Source organism: Triticum dicoccoides, chromosome 1A (assembly GCF_002162155.2).
Source record: "Triticum dicoccoides isolate Atlit2015 ecotype Zavitan chromosome 1A, WEW_v2.0, whole genome shotgun sequence".
NCBI lineage: Eukaryota > Viridiplantae > Streptophyta > Magnoliopsida > Poales > Poaceae > Triticum > Triticum dicoccoides.
Window position 1 is genome coordinate 415,468,918 of NC_041380.1, and position 10,371 is coordinate 415,479,288.

Here is a 10,371-nt window from a genome sequence, read left to right on the forward strand (position 1 = left end):
ATGTTGGGTACACCTTCTATCACAGATCCGAAGGCAAGTTATTCATTGCTAAGAATGGATCCTTTCTAGAGAAGGAGTTTCTCACGAAAGAAGTGAGTGGGAGGAAAGTAGAAAACTTGATAAGGTAATTGTACCTTCTCCCTTATTGGAAAGTAGTTCATCACAGAAATTTGTTCTTGTGACTACTACACCAATTAGTGAGGAAGCTAATGATGATAATCATGTAACTTCAGATCAAGTTACTACCGAATCTCGTAGGTAAACCAGAGTGAGATCCGCACCAGAGTGGTACGGTAATCCTGTTCTGGAAGTCATGTTACTAGACCATGACGAATCTACGAACTATGAGGAAGCGATGATGAGCCCAGATTCCGCGAAATGGTTTGAGACCATGAAATCTAAGATATGATCCATGTATGAGAACAAAGTATGGACTTTGATGGATTTGCCCGTTGATCGGCAAGCCATAGAAAATAAATGGATCTTTAAGAGGAAGACGGACGCTGATAGTAGTGTTACTATCTACAAAGCTAGAATTATCGAAAAAGGTTTTCGACAAGTTCAAGGTGTTGACTACGATGAGAGTTTCTCACTCGTATCTATGCTTAAGTCTGTCCGAATCATGTTAGAAATTGCCGCATTTTATGAAATCTGGCAAATGGATAAACAAAACTTCATTCCTTAATGGATTTATTAAAGAAGAGTTGTATACGATGCAACTAGAAGGTTTTGTCGATCCTAAAGGTGTTAACTAAATATGCAAGCTCCAGCGATCCATCTATGGACTGGTGCAAGCATCTCGGAGTTGGAATATACGCTTTGATAAGTTGATCAAAGCATATAGTTTTATACAGACTTGCGGTGAAGCCTGTATTTACAAGAAAGTGAGTGGGAGCACTACAGCATTTCTGATAAGTATATGTATGACATATTGTTGATCAGAGATGATGTAGAATTATTCTGCAAAACATAAAGGAATGTTTGAAAAGAGTTTTTTCAAAGAAAGACCTCGGTGAAGCTGCTTACATATTGAGCATCAAGATCTATAGAGATAGATCAAGACGCTTGATAAGTTTTTCAATGAGTACATACCTTGACAAGATTTTGAAGTAGTTCAAAATGAAACAGTCAAAGAAGGAGTTCTTGCCTGTGTTGCAAGGTGTGAAGTTGAGTAAGACTCAAAACCCGACCACGGCAGAAGATAGAGAGAGAATGAAAGTCATTCCCTATGCCTCAGCCATAGGTTCTATAAAGTATGCCATGCTGTGTACCAGACCTATTGTATACCCTGCCCTGAGTTTGGCAAGGGAGTACAATAGTGATCTAGGAGTAGATCACTGGACATTGGTCAAAATTATCCTTAGTGGAATAAGGATATGTTTCTCGATTATGGACATGAAAAAAAGGTTTGTTGTAAAGGGTTACGTCGATGCAAGTTTTGACATTGATCCAGATGACTCTAAGTCTTAATCTGGATACATATTGAAAGTGGGAGCAATTAGCCAGAGTAGCTCCATGCAGAGCATTGTTGACATAGAAATTTGCAAAATACATACGGATCTGAATGTGGCAGACCCGTTGACTAAACTTCTCTCACAAGCAAAACATGATCACACCTTAGTACTCTTTGGGTGTTAATCACATAGCAATGTGAACTAGATTATTGACTCTAGTAAACCCTTTTGAGTGTTAATCACATGATGATGTGAACTATTGGTGTTAAATCACATAGCAATGTGAACTAGATTATTGACTCTAGTGCAAGTGGGAGACTGAAGGAAATATGCCCTAGAGGCAATAATAAAGTTATTATTTATTTCCTTATTTCATGATAAATGTTTATTATTCATGCTAGAATTGTATTAACCGAAAACATATTACATGTGTGAATACATAGACAAACAGAGTGTCACTAGTATGCCTCTACTTGACTAGCTCGTTAATCGAAGATGGTTATGTTTCCTAACCATAGACATGTGTTGTCATTTGATTAACGGGATCACATCATTAGGAAAATGATGTGATTGACATGACCCATTCCGTTAGCTTAGCACCCGATCGTTTAGTATGTTGCTATTGCTTTCTTCATGACTTATACATGTTCCTATGACTATGAGATTATGCAACTCCCGTTTGCCGGAGGAACACTTTGTGTGCTACCAAACGTCACAACGTAACTGGGTGATTATAAAGGAGCTCTACAGGTGTCTCCAAAGGTACATGTTGGGTTGGCGTATTTCGAGATTAGGATTTGTCACTTCGATTGTCGGAGAGGTATCTCTGGGCCCTCTCGGTAATGCACATCACATAAGCCTTGCAAGCATTGCAACTAATGAGTTAGTTGCGAGATGATGTATTACGAAACGAGTAAAGAGACTTGCCGGTAACGAGATTGAACTAGGTATTAAGATACCGACGATCGAATCTCGGGCAAGTAACATACCGATGATAAAGGGAACAACGTATGTTGTTATGCGGTCTGACCGATAAAGATCTTCGTAGAATATGTGGGAGCCAATATGAGCATCCAGGTTCCGCTATTGGTTATTGACCGGAGACATGTCTCGGTCATGTCTACATTGTTCTCGAACCCGTAGGGTCCGCACGCTTAAGGTTTCGATGACAGTTATATTATGAGTTTATGAGTTTTGATGTACCGAAGGAGTTCGGAGTCCCAGATGAGATCGGGGACATGACGAGGAGTCTCGAAATGGTCGAGACGTAAAGATCGATATATTGGACGACTATATTCGGACATCGGAAAGGTTCCGAGTGGTTCGGGTATTTTTCAAAGTACCGGGGAGTTACGGGAATACGGGAGAAGAAGTATATGGGCCTTATTGGGCTTTAGGGGAGAGGGAGAGGCAGGCCGCGCCCCCCCAAGGCCTAGTCCGAAATGGACTAGGGGGAGGGGCTGCGCCCCCTCCTTCCTTCTCTTCCCTCTTCCCCTTCCTTGTCTCCTACTCCTACTACATGGAAGGACTCCTAGTTGGACTAGGAAAGGGGGAATCCTACTCCCGGTGGGAGTAGGACTCCCCTAGGGCGCGCCATAGAGAGGGCCGGCCCTCCCCTTCTCCACTCCTTTATATACTGATGTAGACTCGACTAGATGGCGAGTCGTTCGTCGGCCCGATCTTTCACGATACTAGCAGCAACAAGAAATTCCGGTCGAGCAAAGATGCAAGACCGTAAGAACGAAAACTTGCGTCAAGTAGATTGAATCGACTCCACGCACAGCAGCAACAAAATCCCCACGGATCAGCAACGAAGACGATATTTGGTGTCCCTCGACATGGAACGTTTTCTGTAACTTTATTGACTCACGATTTAAGAAAAACCAATCTACGTTACATGGCCGAAGCCAGCCATATTTATAGGCGACCCTGAGCTCACAAACCGACCTGGACTCTATCCTAACGTGCAAAACACTCACGTGCAAAACACTCCCCGTCCCTCCGCTGCCCGACTTCGAGCACCCCGACCACTTCCAGGCCAAGATCGACCGTGTGTTGGCGTCTCTGTCGGAGGAGGAGCGAGCCCTCCCGGAGTACGACGCCGACAACCACGAGGCGTGGGCGGCGTATTTCAAACGCCGGTAGGTGGAGCGGCTGGCCTCCATCAACAACGCGCCAGTGGTGAGGGGGCGCAACAACAGCAATGGCCGCCGCCTGTGATGGGGTGCCCCCGGCCACATGCTACACGCCGTCCTTGAGTACCTCGAGGGCGACAACGATCCGGCTCTGAAGTACCCGGGCGCCCTGGTCCCCGTCGAAGTTGCGGTCCATGGATGCCGAGGAGGATGTTGGGTGGGTCCTCCTCCTCCTTCCGCTCCTCCTTCCACTCCTTCGGGTCACCGACGCTCTTGAGCGTCAAGGCCGAGCCCGTGGAAACGCCGCTCGGCCGGCGCAACCGCGGCGTCGTCATCAACGAGGGCGGCGACGGTTCCTCGGGTCCAGCCTCCCGCCTCGTCAGGCCGAAGACGGAGCCGGGGCTCGGCCCCGTGAAGCGCGAGCACGACGACGAGGCCGCCATGAAGTGGGCGCGGGAGGACTGGGCGCAGATGGAGATGGAGCACCAGCGTCGCGCCCTGGAGGAGATTGCCACTCGGCGCCGTGGCCGCGACGAGGGAGGCGTCGTCGTTCTCGACGACGAGGCGCCGCCGCCGGCCAAGCCAGTCCGCCAGGGGGACCCCGGGCAGCAGTCCAACACGGACGGCCGCGTGAAGGAGGAGAAGGAGGACGACGACAGCGGCGACTTCGGCGTGTTCAGCGAGTTCTTCGGCCTGTAGGCGTGGCCGTTTTTCTTCTTCTTTTTAGTAGACTTATTATTATTATGTTTCTATATGTAAAAAGACCGTGAACCGCCTATAAATGTCGCCGAGCATTTCGTGTTTGCCGAAATTTGCCTAATTATGTTTTTAAAAATATTAAAAAATGAGCATCTGGAGCCGACCTGGGGCGGCGGCTAGGAAGCCGATCATCCCCACGTCAAAAATATCGCCGGTTCGCTCCCAAACGGCCTTTTTTTCTAGCCTTGGAGGGGCGAACGGCTAGAGATGCTCTAAGGACCATTAGTGAGCATGTTGCCTGGGCAACTTGGGAGGACGTTAGAATCCCTAAAGCAAAAAATTCCGAGAGCATCAGGTTGGGGACAAGCCGTTTGAACTTGGATGGTGTATCTCGCCTCGGTGGGAGACGGACGGTTTTCGCCGTGCTGAGATTGCTGGCATTCTTCTGGAGATCAAAGAATTAAGTGGGCATTTTAAGAACTTTAGACTAGTCACAGTGGAGAGTAATTTAAAGTAGTAACATGCATATGTTACTAGTCTATATTACTATCTTAATAGTGGGTAGTAACATATTTGTTGTGTCATACATCAATTCATTTATTATATTGTAGACTCATCTTTTCTTAATATGTGTGATGTTACAGTAACTAGCTATGTTACCACATGTCTTTTTTTTCATTAATTACATGCCACATCATTTATTTTGCCTAGATAAACGTGATGTTACCACCTATGTTACTTTCACTGTGGGTAGTTTTTGTCATTTGTGCGACGAGACGCTAATATGGCGGCTTATTTATGCGCGAAACAGGCAACAGAGTTCAGGAAAAAGATGTTTATGGATTAATTTCGTCCCTGTTTTTTCTAACGCGGGTTGTGTCGTGATTGTATGCCTGATTAAGTAAGCAATAAATGTTACTCGAAAGAAATGAAAAAAAAGAACCTCGGAGAAGCAACGCATCAAATATCTGCAATCTCCTCCACAGCAAATCTGTGGATAACGAAGGGCCGCAGAAAGATGAAAGGCATCTCATATCTCCTCCCCACCATCATCCATCCGTACGAACCAACAGGTCACCGAGCATCTGCCTGCCGCTTGGACGGTGACCGAGTCGGAGAGCTCGCCACGGATAAACAACGCGGAGTGGATATCGCGGCACCAGATGATGGCAAAGGGAATGAATATTAGCTCTTTCTTTTTGAACTGGAATGAATATACTATTAACTTGGTTGCATGGAAGCAGCGGCTGGCAGCCAGGGTGAGGAATCCCACGCAATCCCACAGGATCGGTGCCAATTGCCAAATGGGGGTGGAGTAACTACCAATCGTACACACAGACAACTTCTTTTTCTGGTAGTAGTTTTGATTATCATATTGGCAATCTCTGACACGCATGGATCCTCTTGATGCTAGCCCTAACCTGCAGGTTGTGGCTTAAGATAATCGGAAAGGGGAGGATTCAAAAGCCCGGCATGCCAACAAGGATGATCAGCCCTAACCTAGGCACCTAGCAGTGTGGTGTGGAGCAAAGAACGTAATCGGTATCCGGTAATTGCAGAACATAGCTGCATAGGACGCAGATTGTGAATCAGAACTCGTCAGGGTGTAATATATATATGGCGCCAATGTAATTATGTAAAAAATCCATGAGCTTTCATTCTTCTTTTATGCTAAGCATCAGCCAGAGTTACTACTACATCGGATGAAAAGATACAAGAGAACGGATGCATCGCTCGGAGCTCGCCGAGATCCACATCGCGGCCATGCACGCACCGAATTCTCGCGAGAGCCTGCGAGGCATGCTGCTTGGCGATCGATCCAGCGATGGCGGAGCGTGGCATGCCTGCCTGTCATGTCGTCGCCGCCGGACCGGACAGGAGCAGGCGGTCAGGCGTAGAGCGGGCGCTCGGTCCAGGCGCCGGCGACGTGGCCGTTCTCGCAGACGTAGGCGCGCACCACGGGCTCGCCGTCGTCGTGGTACCCGTAGAAGCTCCGGAGGCAGAAGGCGGAGTAGAGGTCCCACGCCTCCGTGCAGCCGCAGAAGGCGCAGTCCACGGCGACCGTGGGGCGCCGCGTGTCCCGCAGCGCGCGCCGCACCTGGGAGCGCGCGAAGTCCTGGAACACGCCGCGGAACACCATGTACTTGCGCCGCTCCTCCGCGTGCACGCACCCGGGCCACTCGCAGATGTACAGCCGGTCGCCGCGGAACCGGCTGGCCAGCAGCTTGTTGCCCTGCTCGCGGCTCAGCGTCCACGACCCCGACGCCAGGTGCGCGCCCACGGGCCCCAGCCACCGCCGCGCCCGCCGGCGGGTCCCCGACACCACGCCGCGCCGGGCGGTATTGGCTGCCGGTGGCTTCTCCTCCTCCTCTGCCTCTGCCGTTGCCGCCGGCGCGGGCGCGGCGGCGATCTGCGTCTCGGAGCAGTCGTAGGCCGCGTCCAGGTACAGGTCATCGTAGAGGGACCACGCGGCGGCGTCGGCGGCGGCCAGTGCATCGCTGGGTTTGGGCTCAGGCTCTGCGGTCCTGGGCGGCTGGAGCGAGGAGGTGGCCGTGGGCTCGAGGGACGAGGAGGAGGATGACGAGGAGGCGGGGACTGTGAGGTCGGGGCCGATGTCGAGCTCGAGGCCGAAGTCGTCGGAGGGCTCGAGGAGGATCCCGGCGCGGAGGAGGCCGGGGCAGCAGACGGACATCTTGTGGAGCGCGGCCCACGCGGCGGGCGCCCCGTCCGCGGGGAGCAGCTCGGCGGGGAGCGCCCGGGAGAGGCGCGGAGGGAAGCAGGCGGCCCGGAGGAGCGCGGCGAGGCGCGGGGACGCGCAGGACGCGCGCGCCCAGTCGCGCGGGTCGCCCTCGAGGCGTCCCAGGATCTGCAGCAGCACGTCGTCCGCCAGCGCCGACAGCGGCTCCACCACCTCCTCCGCCGCCGCCGCCGCCTCCTCCTTGCCGTCCCTCCGCCTCTTGGCGGCGACGACGGCGATCTCCTTGTGCTCCGCGGCGCTCATGGCTGCGGCCCGCGTCGCGCTCCTGCTTTCTTGGCGAGTGAGTGAATGGCTGCGCTGCGGACCGTTCGGCCGTTGGGGTGCGAGCGAGGCTGGTTTAACTTTCGGGGTGGTTGTGTCCGTTTTTCTGTGGTGTGGTGGTGGCCTGGGCTGGGGCTGGGGGCTGGATGAGATGATGCTTTTCTTGTCGTTACAAAACTCTTGCTTGCAATCGCAACGTGTGGATGTAGGCTGCGCGGGTGTGCCGAACGATGAGCGGTCACTCTCGGCCCCCGTGTGTCAACCTCCGGGATTATTTTATTCGATTGAAACGAGGGGCTCAACATTCTTCCAACAGAGCCTCCTTGTCTCTTCCTCACGCCAACTCCACCGCGCGACCTCAAACGAACGTCCGTTTTATCCGGATTCTGTCAGTTTGGATAGCAATTTGGGGTCGTATTCGGACGTGTTCTGAGATGCGGTGGCCGTGCGCCCACCGCACGGACGCATCCTTTTGCCCTATCATGTCCGTCAGGGTCAAAAGTGTCTAAATTTTCATCAAAACTAGTTTACAACCCAAATATTTGTCTGAAAATTAAAATAATTTTACAACCCAATTGAAATTGTCTTTAATAAAATATTTTTACAACCAAATTGAAATTGTCTTGACTAAACATAAAATGGACCAATACATCTATTGGTTGCCAATGTGATCCCACACGTGCTCAACCAAGTCATTTTGAAGATTCAAATGAGAGTGTCAATCACGCATCTCACGATGGAATTAAGCAAACTGTTCAAATGTGGCCGGGTCTTGGTGCAAGGGCTCAATATTTTCACCTTGATAGTCAAATCCTTGGTCGAAGATACTCTCATCACGCTCGTCCTCGACGATCATGTTGTGCATGATCACACAAACAGTCATCACCTCCCAAAGCTTCCTTTCATCCCATGACAGTGTAGGATTTCGAATGATACCCCACCGGGATTGAAGCACACCAAAAGCATGTTCCACATCCTTTCTAACACTCTCTTGCATTTGGGCTAATCTCTTTCTCTTCTCACCTTGGGGTTTCGAGATTGTCTTCACAAAAGTTGACCACTGAGGATATATACCATCTGCTAGATAGTATCCCTTGTTGTAATGGTGGCCGTTGATCTCAAAGTTGACAGGTGGGGAGTGGCCTTCTGCAAGCCTCGCGAAGACTGAAGAACGCTGCAACACGTTGATATCATTGTGAGAACCTGCCATGCCGAAGAAAGAATGCCATATCCAAAGATCCTGTGATGCCACCGCTTCTAATATGACAGTGCACGCCTTGACATGACCTTTGTACTGGCCCTGCCAAGCAAATGACAGTTCTTCCACTCCCAGTGCATACAATCTATGCTGCCAAGCATGCCTGGAAAGCCTCTAGCTGCGTCGGTCGCCAACAATCTCTCTGTATCAGCGGCAGTTGGCTGCCTCAAGTACTCAGGGCCAAACACCTCGATCACAGCCTGGCAAAACTTGTACATTGACATCAGACATGTTGTCTCACTCATACACACATACTCATCCACTAGATTGCCTGGAATTCCATATGCAAGCATGCGGATGGCCGCGGTGCATTTCTGATAAGAGGAGAATCCAAGCTTGCCAAGGGCATCCGTCTTGCACTCGAAGTATGGGTCATGAGCAACCACTCCCTCTCGGATACGATTAAACACATGCCTTTCCATTTGAAAACGGCGACGAAATTTATCCGGCTTGAAGAGCGGGGTGTTGGCAAAGTAATCGGCATAGAGCAGGGCGTGCCCTCTCTCCCTGTTGCAGTTCAGGTTGGGAGCACGGCCAGTGAGTGACCCCCTGTACCGAGGAAGCTGCCGTTGAATGTGGTCGTGAACGACCAGTGCAGCCACCACAATATCTTTATCATCCGACGACGAATCGTCCGATGAACAAAGAAAGTGATGGAAGAAAAACTCGTCTTCACTGTCCATACCTTTGTGGGCAAAATGCCGAACACCTTGCGGGCGTGGTGGCGAAGATCACCTCGACGCAGCAGGGGTGGTTGCCGGCCGGCTACTGGCCGCTGTGGAGCTCTCGTCGGGAGCTGCCGAGGACGCCGTGCTGCGTCGCCGGCGGTCCTGTCCCCTCTGCGGCGGGCAAAGACGTCGACGGCCAAACCTTCGATCGACGACCAAAACTACGGCTACAGCACGGGCGTGGTGGCGGCCATGTCGAGAAGTGGTTTGGTAGGGACGGCCGGAGGCTACGCGGTGAGGAGGCGGCCGGAGAATAGCGGCGGCGCCGGCGACGGGGCGGGGCGAGAGAGAGAGAGGGTGGAAGCGTTGGGAGCGGAGGGACTGCTAGTGTCCCCGACAGGCGGGCCAGGGGGAGGGAGGACAAGGGCGTGCGTCCAAGCCGTCCGCGCGCGTCCGTTTCACCTTAAACCGAGCGCAAGTTTGAACCGGGATGGGTCGAAAACGGACGAAATCCGAACATTTGTCCGTTTGAGGCCGTGCGCTGGGCTACGCTATTCGTCCGTTTTACCTTAAACGGACGAGAACGGATAGGATAGGGTCGCGCGGTGGAGTTGGCCTCACATGACCACGCAGCACAACATGCAGGTACAACTCCATCACGCCCACACACTTGACCGACTTCTATCGAAGAGTTCCAGGTATGAAAAAAATAAATCACCTCCTTCTAGAAGAAAAAATCAGGCTTAATAAGGCCATGTGCGGTGTTGGATGCTTAAAGAGATAGAATATAATTACATCTCAAAACAAATCTTGCCACACGGATAACATTCATCTCAAAGGGTACCCAGCGTGCGCTTCACATAAGCTACATCGTATACAATATTTTTAGTAAATACTAATATAATGGCATGCGCTATTACAATCATAGGCGCACAATAGTATCTCAAATGACAATTCTAGACCTACGGTATGGGTGATCTACGCCCGTTTTACAAAAGCTTCCAAATAATTCTCTCTTCCCTGCTAATTTCAAAGGGAAGGCCGCTCCTTCCTCCCTAACTTCAATCATAATCCTTCACATAACCAAACCTGTTAAATCCGTAATTACTTCCCTGTAGTTCTAGCATTACTCTATTTC

General features: G+C 50.8%; 1 protein-coding gene and 1 pseudogene across 1 annotated transcript; both read right to left on the minus strand.

Moving 5' to 3' along the window:
* Positions 1–5,904: 5,904 nt before the first annotated feature.
* LOC119276659 (phytochrome A-associated F-box protein-like) lies at positions 5,905–7,441 on the minus strand. Its single transcript, XM_037557791.1, has one exon. The coding sequence runs from the start codon at positions 7,287–7,289 to the stop codon at positions 6,177–6,179; it is 1,113 nt and encodes a 370-aa protein (XP_037413688.1). The 5' UTR covers positions 7,290–7,441; the 3' UTR covers positions 5,905–6,176.
* Positions 7,442–8,148: 707 nt separating this feature from the next.
* Positions 8,149–9,890, minus strand: LOC119353463 (annotated as a pseudogene).
* Positions 9,891–10,371: the final 481 nt, after the last annotated feature.

What these genes read in the sequence shown, in the direction of transcription:
- LOC119276659 (XM_037557791.1), bottom strand. Translation starts at nt 7,289, where the DNA reads ATGAGCGCCGCGGAGCACAAGGAGATCGCCGTCGTCGCCGCCAAGAGG.